Consider the following 24,334-nt stretch of genomic DNA (forward strand, 5'->3'; position numbering starts at 1 on the left):
TGCTAACTACAGCAGAATAAACATGAATAAAAGCATCCAGTCCAGAGTTGGCACTCTGCAGATTTTAAATAAGTTAAAAAGCATAATTAGACAATTTCTTTTACTCAGTCAGGTATACTTAATAACATGTTTGATAATGTGGTCCTGATTATTTCCACATGAAAAGTATTTACTACTGAATAAGTTGGTGAAACACTAAAATTTAAATGCTTCCAGAACAAAAGGCAACTGTTGCTGAAGAAAGGCCCCTACCTGTAGAATCAAATAAGGCTTGGACATCAATGGCATCTGGAAGGCCAACCAGACTGAGCTCATCCCACAATTTACCAGCCTGATCATCTGCAACTGTCTGGGTGCTTACACTTACAAAAGACACCATATTCTGCTGAGGAGATCGCTCTCTGAAAATAAAGTGGGATAAGATAAATGCCTTTGAAAGTGATAACAAGAAGAAAATCATTTCATTCATAAAAACTTAGGTACAATGCACTGCCTAATCAATTTTAATTTATTAGACATAAACTGTGATAAAACAACTTTTAGATTCATTTATTATTATTCATAGTATGTTAAAGTGTATGCCATATTATTCTTGTAAGCAATAATCGAGTGTCTCCAAACCCATAATAAAGTATTAAGATTATAATTGCAAATGATTTTTTCCATTCTCTAATATAATTTTTTTTAATTAACCCATATTCTAGTCTGGAACCATGTTTAACACATAAAATTAAAATTCCCTTTGGTCTTACTGAAATGCTTACAAAATGGAGCTTGACCAGAAAATTTTAATATGCTTCATCTAATAGAGGACTGGCACAGAAGAGGTGGCAATTAATTTTACATAAAGAAAGGTTACTTTCCTAGGAAAATGAAAATCTGCTATACAGTGTGCAAAGGGAGGCAGGAGGAATGGAACACATCAGCTGCACTTTCATATGGTCCCTTTGACAAAATCTCAATAGCTGGTTTGTGGCATGATGTTGAAGAAGTCTCAATCAAGACTATATCTCATCAATCAGAAAAACAATAGCTACTAAAGGCATGAGGACTGACAAAGCTAATGCAACAGTTAAAACTAGAATATAAAAAACGAATGATGAATAAAGTATATAATATATGGGATATTTCAGACTTTCAAACCCTAACACTTAAAGGTATGTTTTAAGATTATTCAGTAAACAAAGAGGACTACTGTACTCAAAATTAATTATGGGAAATCAGGTGGCTACCACTAAAACTTAAATTTTCTCCTAATATCAGTATTTAACTTGATGATAATTCTGGATTAAATCACTATTGAATATAGATGTAACTCACTGCACTTCTGTATGCTGGATATTTATCATGATTCCTATTAAGAGAAAATCAGCACAATGACCAGGGTACTAAACATTTTTATACCTGGAATCATTGAAAGAAAAAAAGTATTAACATATTTCAATAAGTACATTTAAATATCAAACCATATAAAAACCAGTCACTTTTATGTTCAGCATTAGAAAAAGGTTCAGCATGCTATGCTAACTGTAAATTCTCATTTTTAAAAATGCCCACAATAAAATGAGAACAAATTCTTTCCTACAAATATAATCTCCAGTCTTACAAATATATCCTTCATGTTACTTTGTTGGGAGAAATAAAGACTGACAGTTCATCTGTAAATATTTTTTTTTTTTGGTGCCAAGGATCAAACTCATCCTTGCGCTTGCAAGGCAGGCGGCAGAATCATCTGTAAATATTAATGTATTGTTTTAAAGCACTAGTATTTGATGGGGGAAGGTAAAAACCAATGGAATGACTAATCAGTCTATTACTACCAGGAATCAGTTCCTAACTAAAAACTTAAATCAGGTTTTGAGACTGATTTGGATGTATACACCGTATCAGATGCCAATGTCAACCCTAAATATTACAGCAGTCCAACTTAGGAAAAGTCAACTGAAATACATACTCACAAAATTTTAAGTTATAATACAAAACAAAGCAAAAAACCAAAAGAAGAAAACGAAGGGGGAAGGGGAAGGGGGGAGAAGGGAGAGAGGAGAAGCAGAAGTATCCTTGACTGTGTAGTCTTATATTTAGTACAAACAAGTGGGACAACCATTGGAAAAATTGCATCAAATTTTTTAAAAAATTAACTAGCTATTTATACCTCATTAGTAACATATTTTGTAAATATTTAAGATTATTACTAAGCTGAATTGACTGCCTACCCCATATGAGTGCCAAATTTTCTAAGAGTACTTCATTAATGGGCTTTTTATCACTACTTAATAAACTTAGTAAGCACTAAGTACAGCAACTTTCATTAAGCCAAGACTTTTTTTTTTTTTTGGTACCAGGAATCGAACTGCAAGGCAGGCATGGTGCCACTGAGCTAAATCCCTAACCCAAGTCAAGACTATTTTTACACAATTTTCTGAGCTCTTAAAATTTTTCACTAAAAATTAACTTCACTTATAAAATAAGTAATTAAATAAAGCCTAATTCTACTTTCTAGAATAAGATTTTACCTAACTGCCATTATTAAAGGCACAACATGAGGATATAACATACAGTGTGTTCTGGTCTATAGAATTTGCTAAGTATTGATGGATATTTTAAGTTTTTTGGACTTTGGGTGTATATGTGAACACCCAACTAGTAACACATAAGGCTTATAAATATGCTTAGGTACAGTCTTAAACAACATGAGTCTCCAAATACAGTACTTCTAAACTTCCTTAAATTCTTTTAAACAATTCTTATTCTTGTTACTGTTTCATTTCCTACTTCAAGTCTTCAAGGCATTGGCAGCAGTTCAAATCAATGAGCCATCAAGAAGCAGACCACAACAATCTTTTAGTGCTCAAATTTGGAGTTATGCCAGAGAGGCACTGGATGATTACATCATCACCCGCAAGGAGCAGGGCTGGTCAGCCTTCCAAGCTAAATTAATTTTTATACCTTCTGGTCAACAACAAGAACTTCCATTCCCTTAACAGAGCTAAGTCCATATATTAAAATTAAGATGGTCTTTAACCACAACAGCACAAAATACTTTAAAAGCATAATAGACAGGAGCTTTGGGTAACAACAATGTGCCCATGGATACAAATGTACATGTAGTTAACCAAACATTTTATTTTCTTAAAAAAGTATCTTTGGTCTCTTCAGAAAAGGAATCCTAAGCATATAATTACAGAAAGAAAAGAGAAAGAGAAAAAAAGAGAGTTGTGTTCTGATTAGAATTTAGGACAGCTCAACATTCTCCAAAACAAATACATAAGAATTTAATTAACTAAATGACAGAATGAATAAATGAATGAATGGCACAAAGGATTTGAATAGTGAAAAAAATATGGGTTTTTTTTCTTTCTTTTATATAGTTTGTTTTGAGACAGGGTCTTGCTATGTACTTCTGGCTGGCCTTGAACTCACTATATAGTCCAAACTGGCCTCAAACTCACAGCAATCCTCCTGCCTCAGCCTTCTGGCTATAACAATTCTTGTTTTGCTATTATGCTATATTCATACAAATAATTAAAAACTTACTTAGTGGAAAGAAAGGGCTTCAGTGGTGTTTATCTTCTATTTATAAATCCCATGCATGAACTCACGCTCTGCTTACTTTTAAAATTTTCTTCCAAAAGCTAACTGTTGTCATTCTATTGATTTTGTTAATGTACAATTAACAATCTTTTAAAAATAAGAAATAAATTTTGAGGAAAGGAGTGTCTTAGGTGAGTCATAGAATACTTCACGAATTTGGAAAACATGAGAAACTTCAACAGTAAGAACCCACTTGAACAATTATAAACAATCAATAGATACAGTTTCATTCCACCAATTTAAATTCAAAACTGCTTACTTTCTCTGTCCTCTTTGTCTTCGTGGAGTTGAGTTTTGTATTCTCTCATAGGTTCCACTGCTGCTGTCATCAATGTTCTTGTTAGAAGGCTGGCTTTGCCACGGCAAGAAAAATCCAGGCGTTACTCTGAATTGTTTTAAGTCGCCCTGTCCTAAGGAACTTTTTTCCCCACAGTAACAAAAAGCGCAGAGCTGTTCACTGGTAAAAAGGGAAAGTGAGGAAGACAGAAAAGATGAAAAGTAGCTTTATTCAATGGCTTTAAGTAATGTAATTAGTCATTTGTGCTTCACAATTGTATCTTTAGTGCAAGCAAAGTTTTTTCAATGTATTTTCTATAATCTGTTCTTTTGTACCTTAAGAACAGTTAAGTTTAATAACAATTATACATTAGCAACTCTACTTTTCCACAGCATATTTATTTATGCATGCATGCGTGCATGCGTGCATTGCTGGTGATTGAACTCAGGGCCATATGCATGGTAGGCAAGTGCCCCAAAATAGTCCAGCATGCTTGTGCACACCATTAAACCCAGCATTCTGAAAGGTTGAGGCAGGAGGATCACAAGTTCTACCCATCATGGGCAATTTAGCAACTCAGCAAGACCCTATTTCAAAACATATTTTAAAAAATTTTTTTTACATTTTTTTAAAGAGTTGTAGGGGCCAGGGATTTAGCTCAGTGGTGCCACCGGCTGCCTCGCAAGCACCAAGATCCTGAGTTCGTTCCCAAGTACCAAAAAAAAAAAAAAAAAAAAAAGGAGTTGGAGACATAGTTCACCCTGAGTTTAATCCCCAGTACCACAAAAAAAAGTTCCATCACTGAGCTATATATACCAGTATCCCCAGCCCAGCATGATTTTTTAAAAGTAATAAGCATACCAAATTTAGAAATTTCAGTTTGTACTTAGGAAAAATGATTTTTTAAAAAATCTGCTACAGACAATCAAAATTTTACTGTAAAAGAATAAGCAAAATAAAAGTAAAGATGGGGAAGGGGACGAAGTTTTAACACCCATGTGGTTGCATGCTGGATGTATAGAGTAGTAACATAGTTGTATTCAGCCATCTAATGTAACAGTGCTTCATGCATCATACATATACCACTGGGTGTGCATACACACACAGAGAGGTAAACTACAGGCTTTAAAGATAATGTATCAATATTGGTTTAACAATTTAACAAATGTACCACACTAACTTGCAATGCTAAACTGTGTGGGATAATGGGAACTCTGCTGTCTGTTCCATTTTTCTGTTAAAAGTGTTCTAAAAATTAAAGTCTCTTAATTTAAAAAGAGAAAACATTAAAATGTTAAGACTAAAACTAATATACATTATGAAATAAACATTTAGAAAAACAAAATTAAAAGGAATTCTCCTCCTAGATCTATTTTCTCTTCACAACAAAGTTACTTTGCCACATCCAAATCTTTCTTCTCAAGCACTCTTAAGTTTCAACCATTGCTTCAGGAATATTCATTCCATCAACCTTCATATTTTTCATTAGGATATAAAAATAATCTGTAGTATTCTGAACTATTCTATCCAGTTCTACCAACAACAAAGAGCTCATTTTCTATTCAAGTATAATATCCCCAAAATGTACTATAAATTGGCATAACAGACTTCATACATTCAAAATGTCTGTATCATACAGACAATATTCTCTGAAAATAGTGCCATAAACTAGAAATGTATAATAAACCAGTTAAACTAGATGTATAATAAACAGCTTAAACTAGAAAACATATAGCTAAGAACCTTTCAGTTAAAATGTAAACCATAGCATCTGGGATGGGACAATAACAAAAATACTGAAAGTAAAACTTTATGAGATGCAGCTAAAGTTTGTAAGCAAATGTGAACTTACGAATTTACATAAATTATCAATAAATTAAAAGTTTAGATGCCATGAGCTAAAATTTCAACTAAACGTATTAGAAAAAAGTAAATGAGTGGGCCGGGGATTTAGCTCAGTGGTTTAGCCGCCTGCTGCGCAATCGCAAGGATCCGAGTTCAGTTCAATCCCCGGTACCAAAAAAAGAAGAAAAAAGTAAATGAGAACACTGATATTAATAGAAAAAAATATCCAGGAAAATAATATAAGAAATAAATAAATAAGTAAGAAATAAAGACAAGCAATAAAGATCAACAAAACCAAAACCTAATTCTTTAAAAGTATCTCTAAGGGAAAAAAGCAGGCAATATACAAATAAAATACAGAATGAGGAAGAGACACTATATATACAATAAACGATAAAATAATAAATGGCCACTTCATCAATTCAAGACAGTACTAAAGAACAATTATGCAAGAGAAGGAAATAAAGGTATCTTGATAAGAAAAGTTGTTAAACTGTCTCTACCTGCTGACAATATGACTTTATACAGATAGAGAAAACTCTGTAAGACATCAGCATGAAATTGTTAGAACTAAATTTGAATTCAGTAAAGCTTCAAGATATGAAAATAAAAATTAGTAGCATTTTACATACTAATATCCAAAAATTTATAGTTTCCTTTATACTAGCAACCAAAAATATTAAATATTTGTGTACATATGACCAAGGGATAAAAGACATGTACACTGGGACGATAAAATATTTGCGAATGAAATTTTTTAAAGTACAAAAAAAAGAGATATTCTACACTCTCAAATTAGAACACTGTGAATATGTCCATGACACTCAAACTATAGATTTAATGCAATTCTCACCAAAATTCCAATGTCATTTTTGATAGAAACAGAAAAAACAATCCTTAAATTCACATTGAGCCACAAAAGACACCCAAATAGTCAAAACTATCTTGAGTAAAAGAACAAAGCGGGAGGCAAAATATTCTCTGACTTCAAAATATAGTATAAAGTAATTATACTCAAAACAGCATGATAAGGCCAGATGCAGTGATGCAGGCCTGTAATCCCAGCTACCTGGAAGGTGAGGCAGAAGGATTTCAAGTTTGAAGCCAGCCAGCCTAAGCAAGTTGATGAGATCCTATCTCAAAAGAGACAATTTAAAAAACGAGGCTGGGCCTGTAGCTCAGTGATAGAGTACTCACCTAGCATGTGTGAAGTTCAATCCTTAGGATTGGAAACAAACAAAAAGAATGAACACACATGCACAAATACACATGCACACAAAACCAGCATGGTAGTGGCATAACAGCAGACACATCAACTACTGAAACAGGGTAGAAACTGCATAAATAAGCCTACACATTTACTATCAATTGACTTTTGTCAAAGACGCCAGGAACACGGAATGGAGAAATGACAGTCTCTTTAATAAATACTGCTGGAGGGCCGGGGATTTAGCTCTGTGGTTTTCACCGCCTGCTGCGCAAGCACAAGGGCCCGAGTTCGATCCCCAGTACCAAAAAATAAATAAATAAATAAATAAATAAATACTGCTGGGAAAATGAGATATCCAAATCCAGAAGAATGAAACTGGACTCTCGTCTCACACCAAATAAAAAAATCATCTCAAAATGGATTAAAGATTTAACTACAAGATCTGAAACTAGCCAGGTATGGTGGCGCACACCTGTAATCCAAGCTACTTAGAGGGTAAGGCAAGAGGACTTCAAGATCAAAATCAGCATGGGCATCTTAGCAAGACCCTATCTCAAAAAATAAAAAAAAAAAAAAAGGACAGAAGGTGCAGCTCAGTGGTAGAACACACCTGAGAGTTCAATCTCCAGTGCCACCCCACCCCCGGCCAAAAAAACCCCATAAAAACCCAAGCAAGAGAGAAGAATTAAAAACAAAAAAGTGGGCCGGGGATTTAGCTCAGTGGTTCCGTCACCCGCCTCGTAAGTGTAAGGTCCACAATTCGATCCCTGATACAAAAAAAAAACCATACAAGGACCAGAAACTGTAAAGCTACTACTCTTTTTTTTTTTTTTGGTACCGGGGCTCGAACTCAGGTCCTTGTGCTTGCGCAGCAGGCGGCAAAACCACTGAGCTAAATCCCTGGACCCTAAAGCTACTACTCTTTTATTTTGAAAATGCTCAAACCTCCTGAAAAACACTGGGGGAGAAAGAACTACAGTATAACAGACATCTGTATGTCCTTTACCTAGATTCATCATGTGTGCTGGTTTTCCTCGGCTTAATGAAACCCAGGTAAACATAATACTCAGAGACCAATATTTAAAAGGAGGTGGTTAGGAAGGCCTCTCTGGGGAAGTCAGACCTAAGAAAGAGCAAAGCAAGCCATAGGCTCTCAGACAGAAACACAATCAGTGTGTGTTGGAGCAAGGAGGAGCTGAAAGTGAGGACAGCATGGTGACAAACGAGGTAAGAGAGACAGCCAGGTTACCTCATGCCCTTTGGAAACAGGACTTGCAGGTTAAATGTAAATATTTATTTTAAATATAACAAACAAGTACTGCAGATAGTAGGAAAGGAAACCTGATTCACATTTTAGGGTAATTTTTGCAACTGTGCTAAGAACAAACTGGACTGCACAAAGATAAAGAGAATAAGCAGAAAGACCAGTTAAACAGACTCTGGTGGACAACAATGGCTTTGACCACAATGGCCAGTTAAGACAGTAAGTAAGTTGTGTGAGTTATCCTCTGAAGTTGAGCTACATCATTTATTGAACTGGATATGAAATATGACAAAAGAAAGAAAGCAAGCATTAACTCCAAACTTTTGGACTAAGCAACTAATAACACGGGTATTAATTGTTGTAATGTCAGAGAGCAAAACAAATTTGAGGTACAGGCAGAGATGGAACCAAGTATAGTTTTGGACCTGTCTGAGGGTGAGGTGTCTCATACACTTCCAGAGGAAGCTGTTAAGCAGCAAGATGGGCCTGAGTCTTAGCACAAGAGTGTAGATGTGGGTCTCCTAAGAATATACACAAGGCACGTCAGACTAGATGAGCTTTCCCAGGAAGTGAAAAAAACCAAAAAACAGACCAGATACCTGGGGACTCCAACATGATAAAAGTGAAGAGTATCCACAGAAACCCACAGAAGACAAAATGAGAAGTGAAGTGTGCCAAAAGCAAGCCACATACTTTCAGAAGGTGAGATTATTCAACAAATTGATAATTTCACAGGTTTAGTCAAGTCTTTCAAACAGGGCCTAAGAAATTCAAGACTTCAAAGCTGATTTCAAAGTTGAACTAGATATTAAAGGCTGTAACATCCTGTTTCCTTCTTTGAAGAACCGGGAGAGGGAAGGAACTAGACTATACAGAAAAGTATTAAAAAATGAATTCTTATGCTAAATACTCACAGTTATTTCTTCAGCCAAAAATGGCATTCTGCTCATATTCTGGACTTCTCTAAGCAACAGTGACACCCTAACAAGTCCTTTAATCTACACAGTCACCAAGAAAACAGCATCCTCTACCCCAACTCCACACAGTTTATGAGCCTCACATTCAAAGCTACTAAATGACAAAACTCCATCCATACTAACATCCAAAATCTTCCCTCCCAGAATTTTCTCTACAGCCAACTCACGTCCCTTTTCCCTATCACCAATCTCCAATCCAGCTCTATTCATTTTCTAACCTGATTTTGGCTTCTACACCAACAGAGACCAGGGAGTTTGTAGATTCCTCAGACAGCAGCTGCTGAAGAGCAGGGACTGGCTGCTTGCTGCTATCCACTTCTGCTTCGCCATCTTCTTCTGCAGAATGTTCTTTGATTTCTGCTTCATAATAAATAAGATATAAATAATCATTTTTGTGTTTATATTAATCACTGGTAAAATTACCTACAAAACATATATAATAATGGAAAAAGAATCAACAAATGATAATACTTGGTAATACAGGAAAAGTTGATGGTTAATGGCATTGTTTATATTTATTCTGTACTAAAAATGATAAATGCCTATAAAACATGGCATACATTTCCTTGTGCCCAAAGAACAAGTAACTCAGAGAAGTTTCATTGTAGTTATAACTGTTAAGAACCTTGCTTTCAAGATTATAGCACTTGTTCTACAGAAAAAAATTATTTCAATGTGACTCGTTTTTCTAGTTTCTTCATATTTTATGAATTGAATTTACCATTAATTTAAAATCATTATGCAATCTAAAAAGTTAAATATTTCAAAAGAACACACCCTGACTGCATTGCTATTTCTAATTCTCCACAGGACTCTAGCACCAGGTCCCTAATACATACCTTCTCAGGAGCACCTAACTGCTGAGAGGATTTTCAAACACCTCCACCCCAAACATCATCCTTCTCTTTAAATAAAAATATTCTATCTCTTCTGTCTTTCAGACTCTATTACCAATGTTTCTGATGAAATTCCACGTGCTTAGCTGAATCTTCCCCCCCACCCCCAGTACTGAGAATCAAACTCAGGACCTTGTGCTTGCCAAGCAGGTGCAGCACCACTGAGCTAATAAGTCCCTGGCCCTGAATCTTTCTTTTCTAACTACAAATTTATTTAGAGTTTTGTACATCTCCCTGCCCTATCTCAAAAAACAAATCTTAAAATCCTGCATCTTCCTCTCCATGTTTCCCTCCTTTCACCACCAAATTTCATGAAATGGCATACTGGAGTAACTGAACTCTACTACCTTCCCCCTCAACTAACCCTTTCTATACACTTACCTGTCTTCCTACTAAGCAACTGTTTTCATCAGCACAGAATGCAACAAAACTGATAGTCCAGGGGCCTCTAGCAAGTCCTCAAACACCCTAGAATTCCTTTCACACAGGACTACCTACATTCTCTTCAGAAAAATGCTCTTCTAATTTAACAAACAAGGAGATACAATGGATCAATACAGGATTTGGAGTCATAAAGGCCTAGTCTCAAGAACCAACTGGTCCATCCACTGGCTATTCAACAATACATAAAAGTCATCTCTCTTTACTCACCTATAAAATTAGAAAACTATCATGTATCTCCTAAGATTGGTAATGAAGATTATATAGTCTAAGATCTGTCTCTGCAGCTGATTCTTTCAGACCTCTATAAATGAAAGTGCAGCTCCCTACATGTCTTTATACTCTTCTGCAATAGTCTTCCCTGGACTTTATGGTCTTTGAGTCCACATCTTTGGCACCAACTCCTCTCCTGCAATCCAGAGTTTTTACTGCTCACCAGTAATATCTAACAGCTTGGACACTACATTTCACACCAAACTTGATCTCTTACATCAGCACTTCAATCTAACTTCCCTATTTTTGCAAATATCTTCTAAATTCAAAACAAATTTTAGGGAAGCATTCTGAAAAAAAATGAACAATTTGATAACAATTGTGTAGTAAAATAACAAAAACACAAAGAATTGTAAATCCTATTGAATAAAATTAAAGGTGACAGGAGTCATCAAACAGATGGTTTGGGTTTTCACAGTTAAAACACATTTCTCTTCTCTTTTTTAAATTAAAATGGAAAAGATGACTATAGGCCAGGTGTGGCAGCGCATGTCTGTAATCCCAGCACTCGGAAGGCTGAAACAGGAGGATCACAAGTTTGAGGCGGCCTGAACTATGCACAAAACAAAACCCCCCACAAAAAAAGAAAAACTGACTATAAACTGCTTATGAGGGGGCCTAATAATTAGTGTCCCATCTACCCATAGAGACAAAACCGATACAGAGTAACCAGAGCTCAATCCACAAATATAAATTTGTAACAAAAAGGGACCCAAAAACACTTGAAAATTTTACATTAAACTTTAAATTTCTATATACAGCAAAAGATGTCATGGACAAAATCAATATAACACAGATGAGAGAAAAACCCATGCAATTTATATCCCCAAAAAGTTATTCAAATTTAGAATATCTGAAGAACTTTACAGATTGATCCAATAAGGCACATAACCCTATAGAAAATATTCAACAGACAAAAATCATACTCTCCTTCCTCTACATTATTAAAGGTTTAAGAAGGTCCACATCTGGCTGAGCCTGAGACTATTTTCCAAACTTCTTCTCAGTTAAGCACGGCAAGTTTTCACCAATACAATATGACTAGAAGCAAGTGTACAACATTTACATCACTTAAAAAAAAATGATTTGCTCATGGCTAAATTAGGTTTCCCTTTCCTATGGACTGGAATGGACCTAACAGCCACCAGTTATAATGCTGCCAAAGGGAGCAACATTCTGGAGAAGAGCAAAGAAGATGGAAGAAGCCTAGAACCATGAACAATCACATGGAGCAAAGACTCGTAGGCTTAGTGCTCGCTTCGGCAGCACACATACTAAAAGGCTCGTAGGCTTAGACTTCTCACTGTGACCAGCAGGGCAAAATCCGTTAAGTCAGAACTTTTTCATCAGAGACATGCAGTTTCTCCAAACTTCCTCAGGCACAGTGCTTGAATCACCACCCTCTCCTTCCACCTTATCCCCCTAAAAAAAAAAAAAAAAAAAAAACAAAACCAAATAGCTACCATTTTTAATGTTTTGGGGAGGTTCTATTGCTTTCAACTAAGGAGAAAGAAGTACAAAGGCAGAGTCTTCCCCCCTCTACCCTCACTCCACAAGGTTAAGCCTGAGTGGGAATGCTAGACTGCTACTTTTTCAGGTACCTAACTTTTTGAAATTAGGTTTCCTGAAATTTAGAAAGAGGAAAAAAACAATCAAGCACTAGGGAATTTATTTACTTTTAAGGAAAAGGATCAAAACTAGTTCTGATCCACAAATAGTAAGGTTGGTTTTCAGAAGTCAACCTGTCCTCTTTCCTCCTTTGTTGCTACTACTGGCTCTGACCATGATCCTAACTGGATCTACTAAAGAATCAACAGGGATTGATGAGTTTCAGTTTTACTTTTGGTTTGGATTTTGCTGTTCTGACTTTTTTATTCTTTAATGAATAAGAAAGAATCTTGCAACTACTTCTGAGGGACCAGTAGTTCTAGCCATAAAACAGAAACAATAAAAGGTTTCAATAAATATATGAAACTATAGTTGATAATAGAAACTATCTTTAACTGTCATTCTGCATTTGATAGAGTAAGTCAGACCTTACTATCTGTCAAAGTCAAAGCAGGACAATTAAAATCAGTGTTTCTGTCTCTCCTTCTCCTGGCCAAAACACTATTGGAATTTGGCAGCAAATTGTGACACTGACTGCACTGGAAGAAAATGGTACCAACCAGAGATCTAACCAGAAAGTTGTGCAAGATACTCTGGGTGAAGGACTGTGAGCCCAGGGATAACTGATGGAATACTCTTCATGCCAGTACATGGTTACCTATAATTTATCACTAAAAAAGGACAAACACCAGCTAATGTTCTGCCCAAAGGAAGAAGCTAGCCATTCAACCAATAAAATAGTGTAGGCCTGGCCACTCTGCCCCTTTGCAGTTTTTGTCTTTCATGGGTTCTATTTGTTCAAACTGCCAGCAACCCAAACTTCTAGAAATTGGACCACTTTTTACAATAAAGTTTTTCATTAAGATAATTTTTGTTTGGTATGAATCCTCAATGTATCTTTACTTTGAACTTGTCCTAAAATACAGGGAAAGCCAGTTGGTCACAAAATGCTCTAAACCCAGGAAGGTGGAGACCACCCCCCCACCCCCACACACTGGTTGAGCAGAGTGGGTGGAGGATAGGAGGCTCTGAGTAAATGGATGATTTTATCTATAGAGGCTACCTGTGGTTAATCTCCATAACCACTAGGTGGCACATTCGCAGCAGTAACTATACTACTAAAGAGCTCAACTGCCTGTAAGGAAATTCCTAAGAAAACCTGAAGCCATTATCTGGGCACTTCATTAAACATCACCTATGTACCAGGCGTGTCAATAGGGATGCAAAGTTAACTTATATCTAACCTCTCTCTGCCCTTAGATAATACTAGTCTTTCCATTTTCCACCTCCCAAGACTCTTATTTAATCCTAATCTTCTTTAATCTCATGCTACAACATGAGAAAGTTTAAATTAACAGCAAAGGCTGTTTATTATGTTAAAATTAAAGGCTTCAGGCTTCAAGTCTTATGGTCCAGAATTTGCATTTTAGCTCAGCCAGGGTAGCAACAATGCAAGCTCATCATGTTACTTGTTCCTCATTTAAAAGACAGAAAGTTCTACCTCATATAAAACTCTTTAGAATCAGAAGAATAATGCATGAAGAACACTCAATCCAATGTCATAAGTAGTTCTTACTTGATCGACACCCACACACTCTATCCTGTGTATTCGAATGCCCATTTCACCTATCAAATGTGTCTGCATGCTACAGACTGACCCAGAGTTTCTCTCACGATTAACACAGACTCTACCACTGAGCTATAGCCACCCCCCAACCCAATAATACCCACTCCTCAGCCCAATATCTAACTCGAGGTCAAACCACACTTATTCAAGCGTATTTTGACATGGAAATAGAAAATGTATTTATTGCCTCCAGGTTCTATGCTAGGGAGTTAATATATCATTACAATGGTCTCTACCAAACAAAATTTTGGGTAACTACTATCTACACATTGTTTACAAAAAATGGACTCAGGATCCTTATCCTTAATGGATCTCTCTGGAAGAAAGAAAATGCTAACAGCAAGATACAGTAACTGACATAGAGCCAGGCATGAACAGGGTATGATGAGGTTAAAGAAAGAGGTGGGAAGTGTAGCTCATAAAGGATTTAGAAAAGTATTAGAAGCCCAGCCAAAATAAAAAGGAAAAACAGAGGTTGTCTAATAATTCTCTCAGTTCTTCTCTTTTAAAAAACAGCATAAGACATATTATCCTCATTTAAAAAATAAGCAAACTAAAGTCTGAAAGTTAAGCTTAAAACCACAAAGCTAATAGGGAAAAGGCTAAGATTCAACATCAGGTGTGTTTGTACTCTTTCGCTCCTCCACACTGCTGGCAGAGTATCTGGCTATACCACCTACCTTTATGAATAAATTAATATTAAAGACAAATTTAACAGTATTACTGGGACACTAATGGTAAATGATTTGTTGAATAAGATGACTATGAGATGAAAACTGAAAACACAGTGTTTTTCCTCTGTATTTTTTAAGCACTACTAAGATTATAAAATGAACAAAACATTTATCTCACACCCAAGTTCATGGAAATAAAACATTTTGATTTGGGCAATTATGAAATCAATTCCTTCAAAAGTTAAATAAGTCCTTAACAGGTCTATATCTCCCCACAAAAGTATTCATCAACTCACAAATATGATAGCATGGCAGACTAAGAAGGCAAAAATATTGCAGAGTTTAAGTATGACTTGTTATCTATACATAATACATTTGAAATATCCTAGATTCCAATGGATTTTTTAAATTTATTTATTCAAGAGGCTCTAGGATCTTGGAGGGAGAAATTATATCTTTATATTTACTTACCTGTAATTTTTATTAAATCTCTGAAATTTAGCATTCTAAGAAATTATTAAGAATATGAGCAACAAGCACAGTGGTTATTTGTCATCATAAAATTTCAGTATAGATCTCTGTAATCCTATATATCACTCTATTCATTTAAAATAATTATTTGTAGATTTTGGGGGGGGGTACTGGGGATCAAACGTGGGACCTTGTGTAAGACAGGTGGTGGAACCACTGAGCTAAATCCCCAGCCCTAAAATCATTATGTGGAAAAGAGTCCATGGACTTCAGACTGTCAGAAGTTCATAAAACAAAAATGTTTAAGTCCTTCTGTGTAAGTACAGTTCAAAGGACACTACAACTCCAAGTGCTCTGTGGGATCAGTCACTGTTTATTTTACAAAGCAGAGCCTGCTGCTAAATCTGGCTAATGTTCAATAATTATTTAGTTAGCTAATTATAGAAATAAAAATAAAAACAAATACACATATAAACCAACCAAAAGCATCTTATATAGAAAGACACAGACAACTTTAGAAGTTAGCCTGGAACGGTGATGCACACCTGCAATCTCATCATGGGAGGCTAAAGTATGAGTACTGCAAATCAAAGCCCAGCATAAAAAACTTAGGGGAGGGGGGCAAGAGCACAGCAGAGAGACAGAGAGAAAAACAGGCTGAGGATGTAGCCAGTGAAGGCTCCAGGCTCCATCTTCATTCAGTACCACTCAAAAGGAAGAAACTGGGAGGATTCCAAGTTTATGGCCAGCCTGGGAAATTTAGAAAAACTCTGTCTCAAAATTTAATAAATAAATTAATAAATAGGGGCTGGAGATATAGCTCAGTAGTAGAATGACCCTGCTCAATCTTCAATATGGGGGCAGGGGTACAAAACAATGAAACACTGGTTTCACTTGGGAGTTAACACTATTTTAGGTAGCACTCAGGAAGCAATAGGATCATGTGAGTTCAAAGCCAGCCTGAACTATATAGTGAGACCTTGTCTCAAAAAACAAACACTATTACAGGTGACTTATTATTTTAATCAAAGTTCTAAAATACCTATAATTATGCATTACTAATGTAAATTTTTTTCCAGTACCACGAATTGAAATCAGGACCTTGCACTTGCCAGGCAGGTGCAGTGCCACTTAGCTACATCCCCATCCCCATGCTGTAATTTTTAATGTGATTAAAATGTGATTTTTTTTTTTTAAGGCAAACACAAAGGTCTTAAGAATAAGAGGAAACCTAGATGTGATGGCACGCACCTATAATCCCAGCACTCTTGGATGCTGAGGCAAGACAACTACAAGTTTGAGCCTAACCAAGGCAATTCAGTGATTTAGCAAGAAAGACCCTTGGGCCAGGGATATAGTTCACCAGCACCACGCCTGCCTGGCAAGCACAAGGTCCTGAGTTCAATCCCCAGTAACAAAAAAAAAAAAAAAAAAAGGGAAAGACCTTGTATCATGTGCAGGCCCTCCATTAAACTCCAGTGTCAATAAAAATTTAAAAAATTGTTTAAATAAAAAGGAATAAGAAGAGAAAACTAAGTACCCAATACTTTTAACAGACACACAGGGCCGGGGATTTAGCTCAGTGGTTCTGTTGCCTGCCCCACAAGCACAAGGACCCAAGTTCAATCCCTGGTACCAAAAAAAAAAAAAAGACACAAACACATTGACATTAAAATAGTAATTGTTAGAAGTCAGCTGCTCACTGGATGGCTTATTTAGTTGCTACCAGTATTTTCCTTAGTTTTCCTATATGATTTTCAAAAAAATAAAAACAAACATTTTTTACAATTAATGAAAGGAAGCAAAATACATAAAACCAACAAATTTCAACATACATCTTTACCACATAATACATTACTTGATATCAATACTGATCTTCTGACACCTTACTGGGGCCTAAAACATCAATCAATGAAACTACCCTGGAAACTCTGGCCCAGCCTGGGTGTCAGCTGAACAGCAACAAGATACCAACTAGCTGGTATCAGTAGAGCAGAACTGCCCTGCCAAGTCCAGCCTAAATTTCCGGACCTACAAAATCAGGAGATGTGTTTGCTGTTCGAAGCCATTATGTTTAGGGGGTAACTTATTACAGAGCAATACATTACTAAACATTTCTTTTTAAACTGTTTGAAAATTACAAGTTATGGCTGATTGAAGACAAAATACTTATGTGTTTCTCGTCTACCACTTCCCCACTTTAGAACCTAAACTTGAAATCACTAACTCAAACACTGACATTAGCTATGAACAAAAAACAGTTTAGGAGGGTTTTGTTACAGGCCAGAAGTGACCACCATGATTTCACCAGAACTCCCCAGACACAACTAATCCATTGGGCCCCACAACAGGACCAGGAACTGCATCCACCATATGTCCAGAGGATAGCGTCCCAAAGCTATGTGGCAGACAGCACTGTCATATACCACAGCTAAATATAAAATAATATGCTAACAACTAGTGAAAAAAAGCCATCAAATGTTCTTTTTAGAAAACTGCAGAAAAGCTGGGCATGGTGTAATTCACTGAGGAGGCTGAGGCAAGAGGATCACTGTGAGTTCAAGCGCAGTCTAAACACCAGCCCGTGCTAGTGAGTTCAAGGGCAGTCTAAACAACACACAGACCCTGTCTTTTAAAAAAAACAAACCCAAAAACCTAAGAGTCCATGGCAAGCTTTCAAAACAAGGTAGGAAAGGACAGGTAAAGTTAAATTCTTAAACTACATAACTAAGCTTTTTCTTTGTGCCAAATGATACCATAATCAGGGCCAATTGATCAATCATTGTACTCAAAATACATAAAATTTTGGGGGTCCAATTTTAAAATAATGGTATCAGGGCCAGGGATTTAGCTCAGTGGTTCCGCCACCTGCATCACAGGCGCAAGTTCCCAAGTTCAATCCCTGGTACAAAAAAAAAAAAAAAAAGACATATAAAATAATGGTAACACTGAAATTTCTAAACAAAAGTGTATAAACGATTTTACTTGTATACTTAAATATTACGCATATAACCACTCATTAAATCATTACTAGAGTGAAGTAAAATATATGCCTTTGGAACTCCAATTCCACACATCTCAATAAAATGTACTGACAAAACAAAAGACTCCTATTTTATCTGTCTATGCTAAGGACACACTAAAGATTGAAAGTCATCATCAAATAAGACCCAACAGTTATTAAACAAACAACAGCTAAAACTAAGCATATAACTAAGCCTGAAGATGACACCATTTTATATAGAAATCAAGGTAGCATGATGGTACAGTTCTGATCTTGAATGTTCTCCAAAGGCCTATTTGTGGAAGGGTTGGTTGATGCTCAGCTCCTAGCACTATAGGGAGATGATGGAAACATCAAGGGTGAGGCCCAAAGAAAAGGAAGTTAGGTTGTTGGGGTCATGCCCTCAAAAGAGATGCTAGGACATCAGTTCTTTCAAAATCCCTCCCTCTAATCCTTTGCAACAATAACTTTTCACTTATACATAAATATGCACCATACAAATAGAATATATCACTGTATAACCTTGAACAAACTGGTATCTATTAAAATTAAAAGTTTAAAATTTTACCTAAATTTATTCCTTGAGATGCTCTTTACTTAATATAGATTCAAGATTATGACCTGCATCACTTTGTTCTCTCTAAAGAACTTCTAGCATTTCTTGCAAAGTAGGTCAACTGGCAACACCCTTCCCTTCAAAATAGGCCCGGGGATTTAGTTCAATGGTTACACCGCCTGCCTTGCAAGTGCAAGGACCCGAGTTCGATCCCAGATACCAAAAAAAAAACCAAACAAAATAACTACTCTGTGTAATTCATAATGGTAGATACACATTATACATTTGTCCAAACCACAGAATGTATAGCACAAAGAATGAAGCCCTATGTAAATTTCTGACTCTGGGTGATAATGTCATTGTACATTTAACAACTGTAACAAATATACCACTCTAGTATAGGATGTTGATAATGCAGAAGACTAGGCATGTATGGGAGGAGAGGGTGTGCAGGAAATTTCTAAACCATCCCTACAATTTTGTTGTGAATCAAAAACTTCACTAAGCAGACCGACCGCTCAGCAGAAATTTTACAGGCCAAGAATGAATGAGATAAAATTCCAAAAGTCCTGGAAGAAAAATATTGCCAATCAAATATACTATACGTAACAAAGCTATTTTTCAGAAACAAAGGAGAAATAAAGAACGTTCATGACAAGAAAAAAGTGAAGGAAGACATTAGCCCCAGTCTAGCCAGCCCTACAAGAAATGAGTAAGAGTCATCCATGAGAAGTGGAAAGATGAAGACTACCACCATGAAAAACCACAAATGTACAAAATGAAACTGCAGAGCACATATACAAAAGGAAAAGAGAAGACAGGCTTCCTTGGCTACCACATGGTGGCTACCAGTGGAACGGATGAACCGGTTTCCGCGGAGTCAGCGTCTGTGGCACATGCTCTTTCTCTCCCAGCAGAGTCTTATGGCAATGATCCTGATATTGGGATGGCTTGGGCCATGAGAGCAATGCAGCATGCTAAAGCCCATTATAAGTTCCTGAAACTCACCAAAGTGGATGATCAAATCTACTCTGAATTCCGGGAACATTTTGAGAAACTCAAGATAGATGTGTTGGACCCAGAAGAACTCAAATCAGAATCGGTTAAAGAGAAGCGGAGGCCATTCTGCTTGAAGTTTGATGGGAGTGGAAAAGACCTCAACTACGGTACCTTGCTGTGACTAGATTGTTCTCACGGCTACACAGAGGAAAATACTATTTTTGCTCCCAGGATACAATTTTACGCCATTGAAACTGCTTGGAACCCTAGGACTAGAGGTACCATTTGACCCAGCTATTCCCCTGCTGGATATCTTCCCCAAAGAATTAAAAGAATCATACCACAGTGATATATGTGCGCCCATGTTTACAGCGGCACAGTTTGTAATAGCTAAAGCGTGGAAACAGCCCAAGTGCCCATCAACTGGAAACTGGATAAAGAAGATGTGGTTTTTTTATACAATGGAGTACTACTCAGCCATAAAGAACAAGAAACTAGAGTCATTTATACTTAAATGAATGCATATTGAGGCCATACTCTTAAGTGAAATAAACAGGACACACGTGTAAATACCGAATAGTGTCTCTAGTGTGAGAAACTGAAAGTGTAAATAAGGATTAAAATGATTAAAATGAATAACTGATAATTTACAATAGGAAAAGGTCCAAAGGTGTAGGGGTGGTGGGAGGGGAAGGGGAAAGGGAAGAAAGGAAAGGAAAAATTATGAGAAAAGAAAACAAAAATGGAAACAAAATCTATGTAAATAGGGAAGGGTGGAGGGGGTGAAGGGCGCACAGGTAATGGGGGAAAAAATAAGAACTAAGATATATCATGTACAGGTACAAGCACCCAATGATAACTGTAAACGCATTGTATACCTAAAATGTACCAATAAAAGAATTTTTTAAAAAACATCGAAATTGCTTGGAACCAGGAAGGCTATAACAAAGCAGTTTACATCAGTGTTCAGAACAAAGGAGGAGCAAAAGGAACCAAGGAAGGAGAGGATGGAGGAAAGAATGGAGCTGACAGTGGAGGAGAAGAGAAAGCAGAGACAGGAGCAGGTAGTAGAGAAAAAGAGGAAGGAGTCACCAGAGAAGAAGAAAAAGAAAACTGACAAAAGAGGAGAAAAACAGAAAGAAAATGACACATCAACCAAAGCTGTGAAGCATCTGTATAAGGCAGACAGGGAGCAGAACTCTGGAGGCTGCAACTCAACTGAGCCTATAGGTAGCATGGTGCTACCTGCACAGACCCCCTTTGGTTAAATGTATGTCTTTGTCAACTGAAGGACACTAGAAGGACATCTGCCTAGCCTAATAATCAGGAGCTGCTCTGGATGCTCCCTTGCATGAACCAACTTAAAGACCATTAGTGGTAATCTTAGTCAATTGTTTCTTGATATGTTGTTTCTTGACTATCAACTGCTGGCCTACAAAGAAGTTTTGTGAAGAAATTGCTCTTGGTTCTTATGATTATCTATGTCTGTGACTTCTAAAACATATTTGAAATTATTGGACACTTCTAATTTTTTTCAGGTATATCATCTTTCCACCATGTTTTATGTAAAACGGTTGATGCATGTTTCTTAACTCTTGTCACTGTTTGCTGTAATGAAGTTTTCTTAACCTGTGAAGTTGTACCTGATCCTAGGATTAGAAGTCTTCATATAAAAAATGATTGTTCCCCCCTTAGAATGACTGTAGCTGTCTAATTTCCTTTGCTGTATCTGAAAAAAGTCTCAATAAGTATTCCATGTGGAGCAGTAGTCTGAACCTGTCAGACTAGTGAAGGCAGCCCTGCTCATTAGTAGAGGAGCAAGACCTGGCCCTCTTTCAGTTCTTCTCTTCTGATAGCCAGGTTGTTCTCTGAAATCTAGCAAATAATAAAAACATGGTAAAATACAAAGTCTGACAGTGGTTTACATTTTATAATGCTATGGATAAAATGTATACATATATAAATAGGGAGGGAGGGTTACCGGGGATCGAACCCAGGACCTTGCACTTGTGAGGCAGGCAGCAGAACCACTTAGCTAAATCCTTGGCCCAAAATGTACGTGTTTATATAGTAACATTTTTGAATATTTTGTCAGACTCCAAAAATAGACATTGGTTTTATAAGAAAAAAAAAAAAGAAAAAGAGAACAAAATACACAACCTTATGAATCTGGAAAACCAACAAATCACAAAAGAGAGAAAAACAAAGGGTACACTAAAGCATCAGAAAATAACAAAATGACAAGCAGATGCTTTTACTTATTAACAGCCATAAATGTAAACAGAATAAATTCTCCCAATTAAAAGATGTAGTCTAGCTGAATGTATGAAAAAATAAGGCCCAGTCAGGTGTGGTGTACATGACTGTAATCCCAGCATTCGGGAGGTAGAGGTAGGAGGATCACATAAGTTCAAGTCCAGCCTAGCATACATACTGAGTTCAAGGCCAGCCTGAAGTACAGGGACGAGACCTTGAATCAAAAACAAAAACAAACAAAGAGACCCCATGATATACTACTTACAAGAACTCACTAATGGGAAAGGTGAACACACACTGAAAATGAAGAAATGGAAAAACATACACCAAGCAAACGGAAACCAAGAGCAAGCAGGAATAGCTATGTTTATATCAGATAAAATGGAAATTAATTCAGAAATTATAAAAAGAAAAAAAGAAAGTCACTATAAAATGACAAAGAGGAGGTAATAGTTATTAATATATATGTGCCCAGGGCCAGGGATATAGCTCAGTGGTTCTGCCGCCTGCCTCGCAAGCCAAGGACCCGAGTTCGATCCCTGGTACCAAAAAAATAAAATAAAAATAAAATAAAATAATAATATATATGTGCCCAATGCTGGAACATCCAATTATACAAAGCAAACATTATTAAGTCTAAAAGGAAAAGGAGATTCTAATACAGCAACAGTTGGAAAATTCACCTCACTTTTATCAACGGATAAATCATTAAGACAAAAATCAACACAGAAACATTGGAGGTAAATTATACTATATATCAAATGAATCCAAATATTTATAGATCATGTCATCCAAGAGCTGCAGCACACATATCTCATCAGCCCATGAAATATTCTGTAGGATAGACCACATGTCACACCACAAACCAAGTCTCAGAAAAACCAAAACAATTAAAAGTTGTATAGCATCTATCTGCTCTGACCACAAATGAAGAAAACCTGAAATCAACAACAAAAGGAGCTCTATAAATTAAACAAAATATACAACATGCTCTTGAATGACCAATGGGTGAATGAAGAAATCGAGGAAAATTTTTAAATTTCTTGAAACAAAAAACAATTAAAACACAACATACTAAAAGCTATAGGATACAACGAAAGCAGTACTAAGAGGGAAGTTTGTATCAATAAGTGCCTTTATAAAAGAACAAACAAAAGATTTCAAATGTACTACTTAGTGATGCCACTCCAAGTTCTAGAAAAAGAAGACCAAACAAAACTCATAAATAATGGAACAAAATAAGATCAGAGAAGAAATTAATGAGACGTATCTATTTTTTAAACATAATATATACAAAAGGTAAAAGTCAGAGTTGGTTTCTTGAAACAATAAAATTGACAAAACTTTCTTTAGCTGGACTAACCAGAGAAAGAACCAAGTAAAACCAGAGATGAAAAAGGAGATAGTATCACTGGTAATAAAGAAACACATCGGAACATTAAAGACTATTAGGAACAACTATTCACGAAAAAAACTAGGAAACCTGGAACAGATAAATTTCTAGGCACATATAACTGGCCTAAATTGAATCATGAGAACACAGAAAACCTGAACAGACTAATAACAAGTAATGATGCTGAATCAGTAAAAAAAGTCTTTCAACAAGGAAAAGCACAAGAGTAGGCAGCTTTCACTGATGAACTCATTTAAGCAAACTTTTAAAAAATTAATGCCAATTCTATTCAAGCTCTTCCAAAATACTGAAAAAGAAGGAACTAATTCAAACTAAAAAGAAGACAATGACACAAGAAAAACATAACACTACACATTAATATTCCCAGCTGAATACAGATACAAAACTTCTCAACAAAACATCAGCATATTATCTGGGCATGGTGGCTCACACCTGTAATCACAGCACTCTGAGAAGCTGAAGGAAGGGAACTGCGAGTTCAAGCCTTGCCTGGAAAGTCTAGCAAATTAGACTCTGGCTCAAAATGAAATAAAATAGCCAGGTGCGGTGCTGCATGGCTATTATCTCAGCACTCAGGAGGCTGAGGCAGGAGGATTGCCACCCTGGGCTACATAGTGACCTCAAGAACAGCCTGAACTATACAGAAATGAGACGGAAATAAAGGTTAGAAAAGGAAGAGAGAAAAGAGAGGGCAGAGAGGGAGGGAGAGAAAGAGTTGGCCATTTAGTTCAATGTAAACGGCCTGAATTCGACCCCAGTACCCTACCCAAAATTAAAATGCTTTCATAATTAAAAACCCTCAAAACATTAGGTGTAAAAGGAATGTACCTCAACACAGTAAGGGCTACATATGACAAACCTAGACCTAAATCAGTCTAACCTGGGAAAGGTGAGTTCCCCTCAAGGGCTAAGTCCATTTTACGATTCTTATTCAACACACTATTGGAG

General features: G+C 36.4%; 1 protein-coding gene and 1 pseudogene across 33 annotated transcripts in view; one reads left to right on the forward strand and one right to left on the reverse strand.

Moving 5' to 3' along the window:
• Kmt2c (lysine methyltransferase 2C) overlaps positions 1–24,334 on the reverse strand; it is a 268,017-nt gene that overhangs the window by 148,235 nt on the left and 95,448 nt on the right. For 21 of the 33 annotated variants that reach the window (XM_087207695.1, XM_087207696.1, XM_087207691.1 and 18 more), the window contains 3 exons: positions 9,386–9,527; positions 3,854–4,051; positions 253–401 (listed from right to left, as the gene is read on the reverse strand). In XM_087207695.1, coding sequence (XP_087063821.1) covers positions 253–401; positions 3,854–4,051; positions 9,386–9,527 — 489 coding nt within the window. Of the gene's footprint in view, positions 1–252; positions 402–1,320; positions 1,405–3,853; positions 4,052–9,385; positions 9,528–24,334 lie in introns of those variants that run through there. The other 12 variants (XM_087207697.1, XM_087207678.1, XM_021240969.2 and 9 more) reach the window with 2 other exon arrangements.
• LOC106010698 (protein PBDC1-like) lies at positions 19,556–21,022 on the forward strand (annotated as a pseudogene).

The sequence above is a fragment of the Heterocephalus glaber genome, unplaced genomic scaffold (genome assembly GCF_053883595.1).
Source record: "Heterocephalus glaber isolate CG9 unplaced genomic scaffold, H.glaber_assembly_v1.0 deba00000818, whole genome shotgun sequence".
Classification (NCBI taxonomy): domain Eukaryota; kingdom Metazoa; phylum Chordata; class Mammalia; order Rodentia; family Bathyergidae; genus Heterocephalus; species Heterocephalus glaber.